This window comes from Camelus dromedarius, chromosome 3 (assembly GCF_036321535.1).
Source record: "Camelus dromedarius isolate mCamDro1 chromosome 3, mCamDro1.pat, whole genome shotgun sequence".
Taxonomy (NCBI): domain Eukaryota; kingdom Metazoa; phylum Chordata; class Mammalia; order Artiodactyla; family Camelidae; genus Camelus; species Camelus dromedarius.
In genome coordinates, this window is record NC_087438.1 from 24,104,191 (window position 1) to 24,122,000 (window position 17,810).

Here is a 17,810-nt window from a genome sequence, read left to right on the forward strand (position 1 = left end):
CTCAGAAGATGGTTTTTTTAGGGACATTCAACTGAGCACATAACCTAGATAAATCCAAACCAGTTTCTTCTTAAATGGAAAGAAATGCCTCAAGTGCCGAAGTTGGAGTATGAAAAGAAACTGTCACACCTCAATGATTAGATTCTCACAGGGTATGAATAAATGAAATAAACTGAAAAAAAATCTCCTGGTCCAGATCCTTATTTTACCTCCCCAGAGGTAACAGCTATTAAGTGTCTTGAGGGACCCTAGGCTATTCAGTGTCTATGTACATGTAGGCATGTATTTCACATTCCCCTTTAAATATAGAAACGATACACTTTTTAAATTTTCCTTATCTTAGTGATTTTTAAAATTTTATTGTTTTGGGGGATAGGTAATTAGGTTTGTTTGTTTATTTATTTTAATGGAGGTACTGGGGATCAAACCCAGGACCTCGTGCATGCTAAGCATGCAGTTTGCCACTAAGCTATACCCTCCCCCTGTATACGCTCTTCTTGATCATACTTTTTCCACTTAAAATTATCTAGGAGGCTGTTGTCAGTACACACATCTCAACCTTTTCCATGGCTGCATAATATTTCATAGTATGATTGTGCTGTATTTTATTAACCTAGTTCCTCATTGATGGGCATTTAATTTGCTTCCAGAATTTTACAGCCCTCAAAATGATATGACTATCCTACGTATAAATGTCTTTATGCATATGTGTGAGGATTATTTGGATAATTTTCAAATTGCCCATTTTCACACTAGCTTCCATCATGTGATGCAAGAATGCAGAGAGAAAAAAAATCATTTATAGATCATCACAGTGAATGAGAATGAACTTCACAATGTTTACATCAGTCATCAATTTGTTTTTCTTACATAAACTTTCAGATAGACTCCAAAGCCTTTAATAATTAAACTCACTCATCTATAGACACATAATATACTATGTGGGGAAAATGCTCCCAAAACATGTTGACACACAACCTTTTGCAATGTAGCATAACTGCGGAATGCTGGGTGCTGACAGCAGTAGAAACACCATCCAGCAAAGATGGGGGTGATAATTTCTGAGCACGGTTAAAAGGCAGACTGCAAGACAGAAAAAGCTGGGAAAAGCAACAGACCAAGGCATTCAGAGTAGCAATTTCTGTTCACCAGCTGAGGGCAGAGAACTGTCAAACATTTTGGGAGTGTGTGGCGTATTTGTGAAACAATCAAAGGATAATAGCTCAACTAGGATGGTCACTGTAAGTGGGCCATCAGGGCCATCAGAGCTGGTTGAGGGAGCAAGTGATGTGAGTTCCAGCAGATGGAAAGGCTTCCTTGAGTAAATTCCACAGAGATGGATGGAGGTGAGTGGAAGGGAAGAGACACTATAAGCCAGGCCCTGAAAGTGGGAAGAAACAGTATTTCCAGAACTGTGACTGGATGTACCAGACTGTTAGTGGAGGATGTGTAGGGGGAGACAGGAGCAGGACATAGTCAGTGTACGTTTTTAACAAAGGAGGGATGTGGTAGTAAGAGTTACCTATGTGTCACCTCCAGATGTTTTTAAATGTGGAGGGGAAGTAATTAGGTTTATTTATTTATTCTTGGGGGAGGTACTGGGGATTGAACCCAGGATCTCATGCATGCTAAGCATGTGCTCTACCACTGAGCTATATCCTCCCCCACTAAACCTGTACATTTAAATTAGCTTAAACACCCTCTGGAAGGCAGAAGAATACTTCCCCTCCCCTCAAAGAGGTTCATGCCCTGATTCCTGGGAATTTAAATATTTTATGTGGCAAAGGAGAATTAAATTAGCAGATAGATTAAGGTTGTTAATCAGCTGACCTTAAAATAAGGAGCTCGTGGACCTGAAGATGGTCATTCTAAGTGAAATAATCCAGAAAGAAAAATGCCATATGATATTACTCATATGTGGAATCTAAAAAAAAAAAAACACAAAAGAACTTATTTACAAAACAGAAACAGACTCACATAGAGAACAAACTTATGGTTACCAGGAGTTAAAGGGGGTGGGAAGGGATAAATTGGGAGTTAGAAAATTTACACCTCTTGAGAGTGATGGAAATGTTAGCTATCTTGATTGTGGTGGTCGTTTCATAGGTGTATACATCTATCAAAATTCATCAGATTGTACACCTGAAATATGTGTAGTGTACAGAAATACCACAGTAAAGTTGTTTTTAAAAAAATAAGCTCATCTTGGGTTACTCGGGTGAGGCCTGATGTAATCAGAAGGGTCTTTTCAAGTGGAAGGAGTAGTCAGAGATTTGAAAATGTTTCCGAGAACTAAGGAAAGCAGGTGGTTTCTAGAAGCTGGCAAGGGCCAGAAAACAATTCTTCCCAAGAGCCCGCAGAAAGAACCAGCCTTGCCAACATCGTGTGTCTAGACTTCTGACCTCCAGAACGAGGAGATAATAAATTTCTGTTGTTTTAAGCCTCTAAGTTTGTGGTGACTCGTTACAGCAGCAATAGGAAACCAACATCCAGAGAGAGGCCGGAATCTCTACTACTGGTGAGTTCCTGAAGACAACTCAGCTTACTGTTACTGAACGTTAGTAATAAGCCAGGCACTGTGCTGAATGCTAAAGGCATTGGTGGTGAGTATAGAGCTGCGGTTCACAAGACCTCAGAGCTGATCCCACAGGGCCCGCCACCCAGCAGACACTCAGCATCACTGGTGGGTGGGTGGAGACTTAGAATGATTGCCGATAAGACCCTTCATGACCTGCTCTTTTGCTGACCCATTCTCTGGTCTTTCTTCTCATTCCTTTTTTTTTTTTTTGTGGGGGGGCATACACATATGTTTTTTATTGAAGTGTAGTCAGTTTGCAATGTGTCAGTTTCTGGTGTACAGCATAATGCTTCAGTCATACGTGAAAATACATATATTCATTTTCATATTCTTTTTCACCATAAGTTACTACAGGATATTAAATACATTCCCCTGGGCTATACAGTATGAACTTGTTGTTTATCTATTTTATATATATTAGTATCTGCAAATCTCAAACTCCCAGTTTATCCCTATGAGTCTGTTTCTGTTTTGTAAATGAGTTTTTTTGTCTTTTTTTTTTTTTTGATTCCACATATAAGTGATATCATGTGGTATTTTTCTTTCTCTTTCTGGCTTACTTCACCTAGAATGACATTCTCCAGGTCCATCCATGTTGCTGCAAACAGCATTATTTTATTCTTTTTTATGTCTGAGTAGTATTCTATTGTATAAATATACCAGAGGTTCTTTATCCAGTCACCTGTCAATGGACATTTACTTTGTTTCCACGTCTTGACTATTGTAAATAGTGCTGCTGTGAACATTAAGTGCATGTATCTTTTTGAATTAAGGTTCCCTCTGGATATATGCCCAAGAGTGGGATTGCTGGGTCATGTAATAAGTCTATTTTTAGTCTTGAGGAATCTCCATACTGTTTTCCATAATGGCTACACTAACTACATTCCCAACAACAGTGTAGGAGGGTTCCCTTTCTCCATATCCTCTCCAGCATTTATTGATGTGGACTTTTGAATGATGGCTATTCTGACTGGTGTGAGGTGGTACCTAATTGTAGTTTTTGATTTGCATTTCTCTAATAATTAGCAATATTGAGTATTTTTCCATGTGCCTATTGGCCATTTATATGTCTTCATTGGAGAATGCTTGTTTAGGTCTTTCTTCTCATTTTTAATTGAACCTTTTGCTGCCCTTTTGCTGTTCCTTGAACCCATTAAACTTGCTCCTGCTTCAGGGCCTTTGCATTTGCCATTGATGTTTTACAGTGGTCTCGATATTTGCATGATTTTTTCCTTTATTTTCTTGAATGCCACCTTGTCAGAGACGCCCTCCTTAACTACACTGTATAAGCTGGCATACCCCTCCCCACGTGCCCACATCACTTTCTAGATCCTTTACTTGGCTTTACTCTTCTCCATAGAACTTGTCACTTCCCTGTAAGGTGGTTTGCCAAGCTGAGGGATGGAGGGAAGGAAGGAGTCCAGAAATCTAGCCTACTGTCTCTTCCCAAAGCTAAACCCCTTAGCTGGGGACTGAGTCTGGCTGGAGGAAGAGGCTTCCTCCTAGTACACAAAAAGTGCTGTCTATTCCCTAAGCCACACACCTTTTTCTAACTTGCAGAGAGATCACATTGTTTACTAGCAGCCCTAGGTTTTTCTTCACCTGCTAGAATAGAAGCTCCAGGAGAGCAAAATCTTTGTGGATTTGTTCACCTTCACTTCCCTAATGCTTAGAACAATGTTGGGCACATAGTAAGTATTCAATAGATATTTTTGCCTGGGTGGATGGACAGATGCATGGAGAGTGTGAGAAACTCACAAGTAAACAGTGCCAATAGACTTGTGTCATGATGAGACTGTGGATTGTGGGAGCTCAGAAAGCAGGCATCTACTCTTGCCTTGAGAGGCCGGAAAACGTGTTTTAAGAAATTACACAGTCCAAGAGAAAGTTTATTCGGATTTCCTTGTTCTTAAGTTTCACAGTTCCTGGGTTTGGAATCATTTGGAGATAATCACATTTGATGAGGGGTTGGAAGAGTCCAGAAGTGCCCTCTACAAGTGGTTCCTCTGTGTGACTTCCACAGCAGTGATGCTTACCTCGGGACCCAGGGAGGGAGTGTGCATGAACACACTTTAAAACCAGATGACTGGCATTCCATTCCAGAGTTAGAGAACAAAACTAAAGCACACCTACTGTAACTAAGTTTACATTGGCAGACAAGGTTAAGATGCAAGGAAAGAAAAAAATATCACAGAGGTGTAGAACTCTAACATTTGAAGTTCTTTTAATTTGCTTTCTAATTTTACAGATGAGGGCCACATGCTTCCAGTCAGAACTAATTAAATGGAGATGGAACTAGAGTGTACACTTTAGGAATGGGAATTCCGTGCCTGTTCTGGGACCACACCTCCCTTTACAGCGATCAGCAAAGCAACTGTTCAGGAAAGAGAAGCTACATTTAATACGCTTAGAAACACCCTCCTAGCCATTTCTTAGAATGACAGAATGTTAAAACTTTTCAATTCGATGAAGACAAACTTGTAACAAGGGTAAAGGAGACAAGCGTTATAAACAGGAGACGAGTTCTTTTTCATCCCCATACATGTTAAATACAGTTTATAGAATCACACAAATCTGTGGTTTACTCTCATAGAATCCTAGAACTAGAAATAGGATTTTAGAAAGCAAGTGGTACAAATACTCTCACTGTACAAGCAAAATTGGGTCCCCTAGGCTGTGACTTGCCCCAGGGCACACAGAGTCCAAACCAGGCCCTGTTATCTTGAAGCCCAGCTCAGGGCTCTCATCATTGGTCCATGCTGAGGGTTCTTAAAGGAAATAAGAGAATAAAGGGGGTGGGGTCTTTCTAAAATTTCTGCTCAGGAGCTTGAGGGTACAGATTTAAATTTTTAATAGGTCATCCAAGTTTTACTTAAGCGATATTAAAGCAAACTCATTTAAATAGCTCCTCCAACCTAACTCCAGGAAGGCTGTCTTAGCAGTCTTGGATCAATAGCAATTAAACTTCAACCTTAGAAGTGGAAAGAACAAACTAGCTGTAAACACCACCTGTCAAGTTCTTGGTAAATATTTTCCTGCTCTCTACCGAGCCTGCATTTTTTTTTTTTGAAAACAAGAGGGACATACATACCAGTTCCAACTTGACCTGTCATACCCCCCCACCCCCGCCCAAATCATGGTAGCGTTCATGTCAACACCCTTAAACACAAGGCTGCTGTACCTGTGCTGTTCGTTTGGGTATCGACCGCAATTGCCCTTGCACCTGTCAGATCTGTGTTACTGTTACCGTTGTATTTCAGGCCACTGAAGATGGATAGGATAAGAATACGTGATGCATAACTTAGGGCTTCGCGGTGTTTGTAAGAATGTGCCCTCTGCCCTCGAAAAATATTCTCTGAACTGCTAATCATTAGCAGAATTAGTGGTCCATTTCTTAAACTACTCATTTCCTGCACTCAGCCTCCCTAGTCATGCATTGCTCAAATCTTACCGGGAGAGGTATCACAGACGGTGCCAGCACCATCAGTAGTTCTATCTGAGCCTTTCCTCCTGGGTCCGGAGATCCCGAACACCCCTGCGGGAACTGCGGGGACGCAGGGAGCGCGGAGAGGCACGCGGGGTATTCCTGATTACAGCCGGGTACTCGTAATTTAAATAAATAGGGTCGTGGAGGCGGGCGCCCCTTCCCATCCTTCGATGGGATTTATTTCCTCTTCCTGTGTCTTTATCTCCAAAAGGTGAAGTCCCTTTGAGAAAAACAACAGTGGACGGCTCAGCCGCCGCAGAGGAAAATGTGGAGACGAGCCAAACGTCGCCTGCGGGGACCGGAAACCCGAGGGTGCGGTGTCAGCTGCGGTGGGCGGGAGCTGCCCGGGGATTCCGCTGGGCCGGAAGTGAGCCGCGTCGCCATGGCTACAGGAGCCCACGCTCCCTGCGCCGCCCGCGGCGTTCCGTTCCCACGGCAACCCCATTGTCTCCAGAGCCAGAACTCCGGCGGCGGGCGGGAAAGGTCGACTTCACGGTGTCTCGCTTCCGTAAGGCGTCCCTGCGGCGCCCTGAACGAGGCCCACCGACACCGGGACACTGAAGCCGCCCGAGGAAGCCGAGCTGCCAGGCTGAGGGAGCCGGGAAGGCTAGTTCCGGGCCGTGGCTCCTCTGACCTCGGCCAGGTACGCCGCGCGACGCTTGCGTGTCGGCCGTCCCCGCCCGCTTTTCGGGCCAGGGCTTCTGGGGCTGGGCACTGCCTGCACGAAAGAAGCCGGGGGAAGCTCGCAGGTTGCTTGGAAAGTGGGATCCGGGCTTACTAAGTTACGGCGAAACAACTGCAGAAAAGAAGGAAACGATTAGTGTTTGAGAGAGAGGCCAACGTTTGGTGTTACAATTCAGGGCCATGTGGAACCTCATAGAAACAGAATTTAGGAGGTTAAGAAGGCAAACGTCCTCGCCCTGGCCATAGATTTCAAAGTAGTGGTTAGAAAGAGTGTATCTTCCCTTCTGGTCTTTGGTTTGTGGATGTTGTGGAGCCTGAGTCAGAGAGCTACTGAAGGCTCAGGTGCGAATGAGAGACATCCTGTAGGGTGAAATGAGGAGCGACCTGGTGGGTGTTTGTGTTCAATTAAAAACAAACAAACAAACAAAAAAACCGTTTGATTTGGATTTGATTTAAGCGACAGGAATAGCTGTGAGGGTTGAATTTAGCAAGCAGTTAAAAGTCAGTTTTTTTTTGCCATGAGTTTCAACCATTTCGTCTGCCGTAAGTTAATGGCACAACTAAGACACGTGTTAGCTCCTTAACTAGGATCACCTACTAAATAGTGAGATGGCCTTAGGGATACGAATAATAATTAACCAACACATAGTTAGTAGTGAGAGCTGGTTACTTTGCTTGGATCCGTCTTGCTCTCTTATCTGCAAAAACAATATCTGACTTGAGTGGGAGATGACAATTTTAATGATTCAGGAGCCATAAACGATTTTGGAGGTAATGTGGAGTAAAAATTGAAGAAATTTAATTCAGAGATTTAATTTGGCAAATGTCTTTAATTTCTGCTTTCCAGAGTCTCCATACATGAGTGGGTGTGTATAGTGTATTTGTGGATTTAGGAAAGATTATGTATTTGGGCAGTTTCAGTTTAATGCTACTAGCATCCAACAGAGACAAAATAGAATAGACTTCCAAAGCTGACCTTACATGTGATTCCTGGTAGGAAGAAGATGCCGGCCAGCCCCATCCGCATCCCAACTGTCAGCAACGACGCTGACTGGGACTTCTGCTTCCATCTGTAAGTATCACAGAAACTTGACATCCCACTCACTCACTGCCCTGAAACACTGGGACCACCACTTAAGGCAAACCTTGGTGAGAAGCTTTGCAGGCATATTATATTGAAGAGAAGGTTGAGCTTCTGTGATGTGTTCTAATAATGATTCTGTCATATCCATTTGTACTTGTGTAACCTATGGAAGGTGGAAAACAAATGTTTTTTCCTAACTTAAGGGAAATTTGAATTTTTTAATAAAGATAGGTTAATTATAACAAAATTGGTAAAGTCATAGAGAATTAAATATAACAAAGTTGATGAGCAAATTAAAATTGTTTCCTGAAATAAAGAGACAATAAGTTAATTAAAAATTCACATTCTAATAGCTAATGCTGATTGAGCAAATCCTCTATGTCAGGCACTGTTCTAAGTACTTATACATATTAACTCAGTTAATTCCCCCAACATCCCTGTGAGGGAGGCACTGTTATTACCTGTTTTTTAAAATAAATGTGAATCAGAGAGGTTAGGGAGTTTGCCCAAAGTCACACAGCTGGTAAGTGCTATCCACACTGGGCAGTCTAACTCCAGAGTCCATTCTTTAACCACATCTTTTGTACCAGGGTTTCTCAACCTCGACACTGTTGACATTTTGGATCAGATAATTCTTTATGGTAGGGGGCTGTCCTGAGCATTGTAGGATGTTTAGCAACATCCTTGGCCTCTACTCGCTGGATGTCAGTAGCACTGCCCCAGCTGTGACAAGCAAAAATGTCTCCAGACGTTGCCAGATGTCCCCTGGGGGTAATATCACCCTGGGTTGAGAACCATTGCTCTATACCAGCGCTGTCGAATAGAAATATAATGCAAGCCACAGACGAGAGCTATATACGTAATATTACATTTTTTTAGTAGCCATATTAAAAAGTAAGAGGAAACAGGTAAATTTAATTTTAGTAGTATATTTATCTCAAGATATCTAAAATATTATATGGAATAATTGATGACATATTTTATTTTTTTTCTTCACAATAAGTCTTGGAAATTCAGTGTGTAATTTACACTTGCAACACATCTCAATTCAGGCTAGCTACATTTCATGTGCTTAGTAACCACATGTGACTGGTGGTTAAACCTATTCGTGTAATTCTGTACCATCTCATAAAATATCTGAAGGTTAAGGGTTATATAACCATAACAACTGAAGTTAAAAATGTAGAGTTTGCAGTGGACTGTCTTGGAAATAATCAGATAATTCATATTTATTGTTACCAGTCAGAATGCCTATGTAGGATGGCAATGTATAGAGTAAGTCATAAACCTGGCAAGGCAGACCTTTCATTCAACCGGCCTCGTCTTTTTATTCTGACTATTAGATCTGATATCTGACTGGTCAGTATTCTCCAGGTATCTTTCTTACCTTTCATAGTAAGATGTTCAAAGCTAGTTCAGGGCTTTGCAGTCTCAAGTTCTTTGTCAAGACTTCAGTGTTTTTTCTTCTTTGAGGCCCTACTGTTGAAGCTTGCTGCCTTTGGTCTCAGCTTAATTTCATTCAAGGCTGAATTTTAAGTATTTAGGGCTTATAATTTTTTATATCCATAATTAGCCATCTCCTTGGTGACCCTGGTAGATTAAGCTTCTGCTCCGGGTCTGTGAAATATGCAACCTAAACAAAATCTTCTATTGAGGGGCTAAGTTTTCTTTCAGTTAGTTTTCTTGAATTATGATCTCTTGCCACAAATTTCCTCTCTCTTCAGTCTTTTTCAGGCATTCTAAAGACCTTACACTTTCTTTTTCCATTCATTTGTTCATCATTTAACAAGCCTTTATTTGCCTTGACTGTGAGCCAGGAATCAGGGTTTCAGACACAAATTAGCAGCCCCAGCCCTGGTGGAGTTTACTTGCTAGGAAGCAAAGAAGACTCGGAAACAAAACAGATTTTGAAAAGGAGACTATAATATGATTCACACCATAGTAGATGTTGGAGGAAATTTTTGCAAGCCCTTTGGAGGGTGTCGCTACTGCTACTCTAGTGTGAGACTTCCAGCAGAGGTGACATTCAAGTTGGGTCTTGGAGGAGGAGTACGGAATTCACCAGGTAGAGAAGAGGCAAGGTTAGCACCAGTCTCCTGATCACCAGCCAGTGTCACCTGCTTTCCCTGGCTCTTCTATGGAGTTTGCGTGTCTTCTGAAAGCACACTTTGTTGGTGGGCAGAAGGCAATCCTGCCAGGGCCTGCGCCTGAGCCTGAAGAAATGTTGCTCTCCTACCCACAGAACCTGGTTTGTCCACGTGCCTAAGTAAATGTCAGTTATTTAGAACAAGACTCTGGATAGATATTAATCATGTCATTTTTTCAAAACTGGTGTAAAAGTTTACACCTGACATTTATTTTCCTTTCTGAATTTTCCTTTCTTTTTTTTTGTTAACAGTGAACATTTATGACTTATCTAATAAGTGGAAAAGGAAGATACATTTATTTTAAAAACTATGCAATGGTTGGACTTTTAAAAGCTATTGTGAATACAAAGGCGATTCTTTCGGGGATTAGATTATAGTTAAAATTTCTGTGGTTGCCCTTAAGATCTTAAAATTCTATTTCTTCTAGCTCACTTTATTTTGATTTTTCTGGTAGAGTTAGGATATCTATTATCTCCTTTGTTATATAGTATTAGCTCTTTTGACTTTTATCAGTGTCATACCAATTACCCATTCATAATTATGCTCAGCATTGAAGTGTGAGATCTACATTGTGTGTGTGTGTGTGTGTGTGTGTGTGTGTGTGTGTGTATTGGGGGTGGTGGGGAGCGCTGGGGAAGGAGAGGGAAGATTTTCAACCACTCAGCTGTTTTTCAAACACATTTTTTCCTAACATAATTGCAAAGGACATTTCTCTTCTGAATCTGCACTTGACCCAGTGTGGGTTCCCTCTCCTCTCCACAGTGGGACCACATCCTCTTTAGTTACTATATATGTTGAAGCTGTCAAGAAATATGAACGAGGACATGTGAAGTTCTGACCGCAAAGTGTTACTTCCCTTTACCTTATTTCATTATATCCATCCCCCCCTCGCCCCAATTTGGTCCAGAATTTTAGAACATCAGGAATCTTTGAGATCTTCCAATTCAGTACCCTCAAGTCATAGAGCTAATAAAATAACAATAACTAATGTTAAAGAGCACTTACTAAATAGCAGGCACTATGCTAAGTGATTTATATGTATTATCTGATTTAATCCCATGACCTCATCAGGTAGGAATTCATATTGACTTGATTTTACAGAAAAGCAAATTAATAACTTGTTTCAGGTCACGTAGTTAGAAGGCAGCACAGCTGTGTCTCTGCTGTAGGTGGATGTTTCACCACATCTGTTTCACTTGGACCACCACATTGCTGTCTGAATTCTGGGCTTTGTGAGTGACATAGGTTTACCACCTAGCTTTATTCCTCAGGTTTGTTTTAGCGATCATATCCCTAGCCCCTAGTTGGGAGGGCTCTGTCCTTCAGTTCTACCGTATTTGAGATCTGCAAAGGTCAAATCTGACTCCATTGTCACTCTCTGGTACCCACAGGCCAAAGCAAACCAAGATCCCAGCGCATCAGCGAACAGATGGGTTGTGTCCCATTAGTGGGTCTGGAGAGAGTGAAGAAGACACTAACGCCAAGGCGAAGAAGGCCATAGACTGTATGTCTTTTCCCAAAGAGCAACTGGCTCAATCCCAGAAGAAAATAGCTCAACTGATTAAGGAGAAAATGGTAAAACAAAAAACTCACTGGATTTTTCCATTTGAAAATATGTCCATGACTAGAGAAGCTCTTCCTTAACTGTAGACTGAAGCACATGAGGGAGAGGAAGGTGTTATTTCTTAATAAGTGGGAGGAAACCAAGCAGAGCAGAGCTGGGGAGCGAGCCCGCCTTCGTGCTCCATGCTGGGGCACTCTGCATGTGCTTCCTTGAGTATTTGCACTCTGAGATTTAAACTCAGCATTAACATTTAGTTCTTCCTGTTGCTGTTTGATTACCTTTAATTAAAGAACAGTTTTTGATTCCTCCTGAAAGGTTTCAGGGTAGTATCTTGGGTAACAAAAAGGCCAGAATAGTGAGGCAGGAGGCTGGGAACAAGGGGAGCCAGGCAGAGTGTAGGCTCAGGCCTGGCAAGGATGTGGTAAGATGCCTGCGGGGACAGTGGAATCATAAGCAAAGCAAAGGACCGGAAGTGGGCGGTAGCAGCAGGGCTCAGAGAGTCCGGGCATCCATCCCTAAGAGCACAGCAAGGACTTGGGAACTAGGACCTCGGAGCAAGGGTTTACAAGAGGGTTCAAAATCCAGGGACCTGCAGCAGCATGACAGTGACCCTCATTATTAAAACACAGACACTAGCCTGCACCCAGAGCATACTTCACCAACAGAGGAGCTCACACACTGACTTGCCGGCCATTCCTGGCCATGGGGAAAACATGATCTTAAAGCACATGTGTGAAGAACAGTCTGCAGATGGCTTAGGAGAGCCTGAGAGACACCTCGGAGGGAGATAAGAGAAGCTGATACCCCCTTAAATGGATGTATCTAAATTTACCTCTGTAAATTACCCAGAAACTTCCAAAGGACAGTCATCCTGGCCTGGACCCACTAGGATTTCATGAATCTAGGCTAGAATGATCACTTCTACAAAGACAAGTACCAACTGCTGTGGGGTGCAGGTTGGGCTTTTAAGGCTTGACAATGACTTGACCAGCTTGGATACCAACAAAGATTCAGAGTTCAAGTGAATCTAGCCCAGCCCAGTGCTGGCAGCCCCGAAGGGCAGGAGGATTGGCAGTGGCAGTGCTGGGTTGACCTCTGGAGCCCACGTGGATTGTCTCCGTTTCCCCAGGGCAGGGAGTCTGGGGATGGATGAGGACAGAACGTCCAGCCAGGACACAACTCAAGGCTTTGGACCCCCATTCCAGCGATCTTCCATGGTGTTCTGCTCCCCCCTCAGAATAGAGCTCAGCATTTACTGTGCTCAGCCCAGGGAGAACCCTCAGAAATTCGGACTGAGTGGATGTTTTTAAAGCATGAGGGGAAATGTCCCTCTAACATTGTTTGCATGTGTGTATTTGAGCTGGGAGCAGGTGAAGCATCAGGTTAGGGAGGAGGCGGGATCAGGAGGGAGCCATCCTTGGATACTGTGTCTGTGTGTAACTGTGTAAATGGGTTGGCACGTAACAAATTTGGATCACTCTGATGCTGACTCACTTCCCTTACAGTAACTCCATGAGGTGGACGGTGTAGATTTCCAAATAGAAAAGGAAGCTGGGACTCAGGATAATCTTGCCCCAAATACCACAATTAGTGAACAATAGAACCAGGGCTGATGCGCCGGGCTTTTGAATCTGGGAAGTGCCGTTTTCCCCTCACCAGGAGATAAATGCCTGTCTTTGTCAGTTAGTGCAGCCAGCTGATGACTGTGTTTGTAAAGCCACTGACACCTATGACTTGAAGATGCCATTCTGTGATTTCTTAGAGAGCTCTCCCTGTCAGTTCTACAGGGGCCGGGGGCTCTTTCCCCACCCCATCTTTATCCTTGCCAATAGAGAAGTGATATACTTAATGAATAATGAGGCCCTCCTCTGTGCACTGGGCATACAGTAGTGAACATGAGAAAGAAACTTCTGTTCTTGAGGAATTTACTTTCTAATTGAGGAGACAGATAATAGGCAAACAAACAAACAAATACTTAATTCACTATCAGAGAGAGGTAAGTGCCATGAAGAAAGAAATCAGATATGTAATGGGACAGTAAATGATGGGGTGAGAGGCTGCTTTAGATAAGGTGGCCCAGGAAGGTCTCTCCGAGAGGAACAAAATGGAAATGAAATGAGAGAGTGAGTGGTGTGTAAGAGGTTGCCAAGCTGGGAGAATAGTAGGTGTAAACGCTGAGTTAGAAGTTCGTTTGCCATGTTCAGGAACATCAGATGTGTTTAAAAATCCATTAAGTTTATAATAATAAGAAACTAGCTATTTGGTCACCATGGGAGGATGCTTGTGTATGAACTTGCTACTCTGGAAGCTGGTAAATAAAGGGAAAGAGTAAAGCACGTAGCCTGTCTTTCTGAAATGAACTGTACTATTGGGTAACCAGAAAGTAGATCAGGAGAGATTTCTTCTTATAAAGTTAGCTAACAGATAAGGAACAAACGGTAGAATTAGGATATCACCACTTTATAATCTTTTATTAATTCATGTAGTTGTGCTTTTATCAGAAAGAGACAACCAGAGGGTGGGTGTCTTCTGATGAAAGAACATATGAAGGAGTTTAGCTTAAAAAAAAAAAAAAAGCTAAAGGTAACTAAACTTCTCAGTCCAAATACCAGTATAAAGGCAGAATGGAAAAGGGAGGAACATGTCAAGTGACACCATAAGAAGACAATCAACAAAACTTATACCTTTGGGACATCCTGTAAACCAAGTAATTCCATTTCTTCAACAAATAATTTGCAATAAAAAGAATTAGGAATGCAGGTGGAACCTCTGGAGGAAAAGAGACTCAGGAGACTGATCTCAGTGCATGGACAGTCCAACTGTAAAAGAAAGATTAGATTTATAAAGTAATTATTTGATTTATGAGACTAGATATTTGATAGTAAGGAATCATTGGTAATATTTTGGTGAGAGAATGATTTTGTGGTTTTATTTCTAAGTCTGTATTTTTTGGAGCTACTTAGGAAATAGGAGATAGCTTAGTATCTTTGATTTGCTTCAGAATCATGGAGGGAGAGGGTGGGTGAGTGAGGAGCACAGATGTGAAACAAGATTGACCGTGAGGAGTTAACCCAGTGAAGCTAAGTGAGTCATTCTCCGTGCAATTTTTGTATATTGTTAAAAGTTTTTCACAATAGAAGGTTAAAAGAAGTCACTCTGACTATGATATAGAAAGTAGACCATGGGGCCAAGAGTGGTGGCAGGAGGGGCTGTTGTCACCAAGGTAAAAGTTGAGGGGGGCCTGGGCCGGGTATACATGGCAGGAATGAGGAGAGCTTGGCTTTAGTTTTGGAATAAGGTGGAGCCGGCAGGACTTGTCAGATTGGATGTGGGATGGGGAGGGAAGAGGAGAGAAAAAGATGACAGTGGATTCAGTCCAGCAGCCCAGTGAGAAGACTGGGCTGGAGATTTTCTTCCTTTCCAAAAAGCATCATGACTTGTTTGCTCTCCACAGAATACCCAAGCAAACAAGGAGCTGATTCGGTGTGTCATCCTGTCTCGGATCATTTTTGGGGAAGAACACTGGAAGTGTGCACAGGCTCTGGCTAGCCTGGCATATGGCTACTTGACACTGAGAGGTACTTGGTTTTCCCGGCTGGGTCTGGGCGGGCCGGCCTGGGAGGGCCACACTGAGCCCACACACAACCACAGTCCATCCTGTCCCCAGCTCGCACCTTGTCAGGAGGAGGCAAAATCCATGGATGAGGCAGGCAGTGAGACAGGGATTTAGAAGTAGAACTAATAATGAGGGAAAGAGGGCAGAGGACAGAGGACTGGGACCAGGAGCGTTAGGAGAAGCCAAGGCAGTGTGAAAATAGAGGAATCAGGAGGCACTGGGTCAGGGAAGCCAAGGGAGGGGAAAGGGTTTCGAAAAGAGGTGCAGCGTGGTTCCAGCAGGTGCAGATGGCGGGGAGAGGTCAAATGCGGTGAAGGCTGAAGAGGTACCCATGGATTTGGCAACTGGCAAGTCACTGACACTTGGTTTGACACCAACAAGTATACCTCTTGGGCCCTGGGAGAGCCTAGAATGAGGGAGACAACTTTGGGAACTTTCTCTGAAATTCAGGCTGGAGGCAATGGCCGCTGGAACCTGAGAGGAAGATACTGGAAGTATTTGACGGGGACATTTGTCTGAACCGGGGGCAGACCAAATGCTGCCTCCCTTTCTTTGGAGGTTGACTGTGGTGGGTCTGTGGAAGGAGGTTGGCCTTCATCTTCTGAAATCAACCCTTTCTGTGAACAGCCACAAACAGATTTTGAATTTTACTTCTCCAATTAGATTCCAAGCTGAGTCAACAGGGAAACAGCAACACCACCTTCTTTTCTCTAATTCACAGTCCTCCCTGCCACCTGAACAGAGAACCACGTTCAGTTAGTAGGTTGGAGGGGGAGAAAGGGTTCCTGTAAAGGAAGGTTTTTGTGTCCTTGTGTCCCCTAGATAGGAAAAACCACTTCCCGATTAGATGGAATACCCAGCCTTGAATCCAGCCTTCCTGAAGCCTAGCCTAGCGTTTTTCTAGAATAGTTTATGATCATGACCTTTCCGTGAGAATAGCCCAAGGTCTCTTATTTCAGGGATAGGCCTTCATTTTAACTCTTTTTTTAAAGTCTGTGGTCCTTGGAATAAAACAACTAAAACTTTGAAAAATCACAAATCTTCAAGAGGGATGAAGTGCTTGCTGAACTCCACTCAGTTTTGTTGTCAAGAATCCTGCAACTGCTTTAAAATGGACAGAATTCATGAGCCAGGCTTCTGTGTAGGCAGGACGTAGGCGTCTGGGTGTGTTCATGCCTCGCTGCACCACGTGCGTGTTTTACCGCCATCAGACCTGCTTGCCTGCCTCACTTCCCTGGGAGCCTTTTCCCTCATTGGGGGATGGGAGGTCAAGCCAAAGGGATAATTTCTCTCAATAAACGGTCTTCCAGTAAGTATTTAACGAGACACTTGTATATGCGAAGTACCGTGAAGAGGGCTTTGGGAGCCATCAGTACAGAAGGCACAGTCTTTGCCTTCAAAGATCTTACAGCCTTGTGTAGAAGGTGACCTCCGCACAGATAGTTCTGATAAAAGTTACCAGAAGGCAAATGCCGTTTAACTGACTGAGTGCAGGGCCCTGGGGAAGCTGGGTGAAATCATTTCTGGCTGAAGCTAGCAAGTGATAGATTCAGGAAGAGGTACTATACAGCAGTGCCCTTTAAAATGAGTAGGGTTGAGCAGGCAGAAGAATGGGCGCACATTTCTGATGAAGAACAAGGCCTGGGCAGAGGCCGGGAGGGAGGAAAGTGCAGTGTGTGTTCAGAAAGCAGTCAGCGGCCCTTGTCTAGCTGAGGTGGGGACCGCTCAGGTGAACCTGGAAGGGGGGCACATTGCGTAGGCTAAGGAATTTGTCATTGGCTGGTCAGCAAGGAGGACAATTGGAGATTTTCCAGCAGGGGGGTGAACACGTCAAGGTGTGCTTTGGGGAAGGTCAGTCTAGCAGTGAATGGGAGCGCTCTCAGTCATCTGGGTGCAAAGCCAGGCTGGTGATGGGGGCATGAGTGGGAAGGTAAGGATGTAAGAGTCTATGAAGGACAGATGCATTTATCTTTTAAGCCAGAAATTCCGCTGCTGGGACTCTTTCCTAAATACACACTTAAAAAATAACATATGGGTGAGGTTAGTATCTGCAGCCTTGTTTATGGTAGTAGAAGACTGGCAACAACCAAGTGTACTCGTCACTGAAGGACTAATGCACACTATGGGGGTACATGCAGCTTTACAAACAGCGTGAGGAAGCGCTGTATACTAACCATGAGGGAAGGATCCCCTGGATGCAGCTTCAGGCAAAAGAAAACACACGCTATAGGACAGTGTTTGTCCCATCTCCTTTTGTGTGAAGGAGGGGAGAGAAAGGAGAATATGTGCTTGTATTCATATAAAGAAACGCTGAAGGAAACACAAGAAAGAAAACAAAAGTTACCTGGAGGTTGCTTGTGGCAACAGGGAATAGCATTCGAAGTGAGACCCCTCGACGTTTACCTTTTCAAACAGTTTTAACTTTTGAACTCTGGGAATGTATTACCTATTCAAAAATGATCTTTAGAAAAAGACTGTGAAGGAAGAATTGGCAGGATGTGGTACTGGATTTGGGGTTGAGGGAAAATGAGGCCCCAAATGACTGTGAAGTTTAGGCCCTTCAAGGTGCCGTCGTGAGAGCTGAGCAGGTCAGGGCAGGAAGCGGAGCAGGAGGGGAGTGGTGGGTCTGGCTTTGAGATACTGAGTCTGA

General features: G+C 43.3%; 1 protein-coding gene across 2 annotated transcripts in view; it reads left to right on the forward strand.

Moving 5' to 3' along the window:
- Positions 1-6,379: 6,379 nt before the first annotated feature.
- The window catches only part of TTC23L (tetratricopeptide repeat domain 23 like), a 57,141-nt gene continuing 45,710 nt past the window's right edge, over positions 6,380-17,810 (forward strand). For both annotated transcript variants that reach the window (XM_064479952.1, XM_031443807.2), the window contains exons 1-4: positions 6,380-6,708; positions 7,747-7,821; positions 11,372-11,555; positions 14,999-15,122. In XM_064479952.1, the coding sequence (XP_064336022.1) occupies positions 7,754-7,821; positions 11,372-11,555; positions 14,999-15,122 (376 nt within the window). In that variant the 5' untranslated portion in view covers positions 6,380-6,708; positions 7,747-7,753. The remainder of the gene's footprint in view (positions 6,709-7,746; positions 7,822-11,371; positions 11,556-14,998; positions 15,123-17,810) is intronic.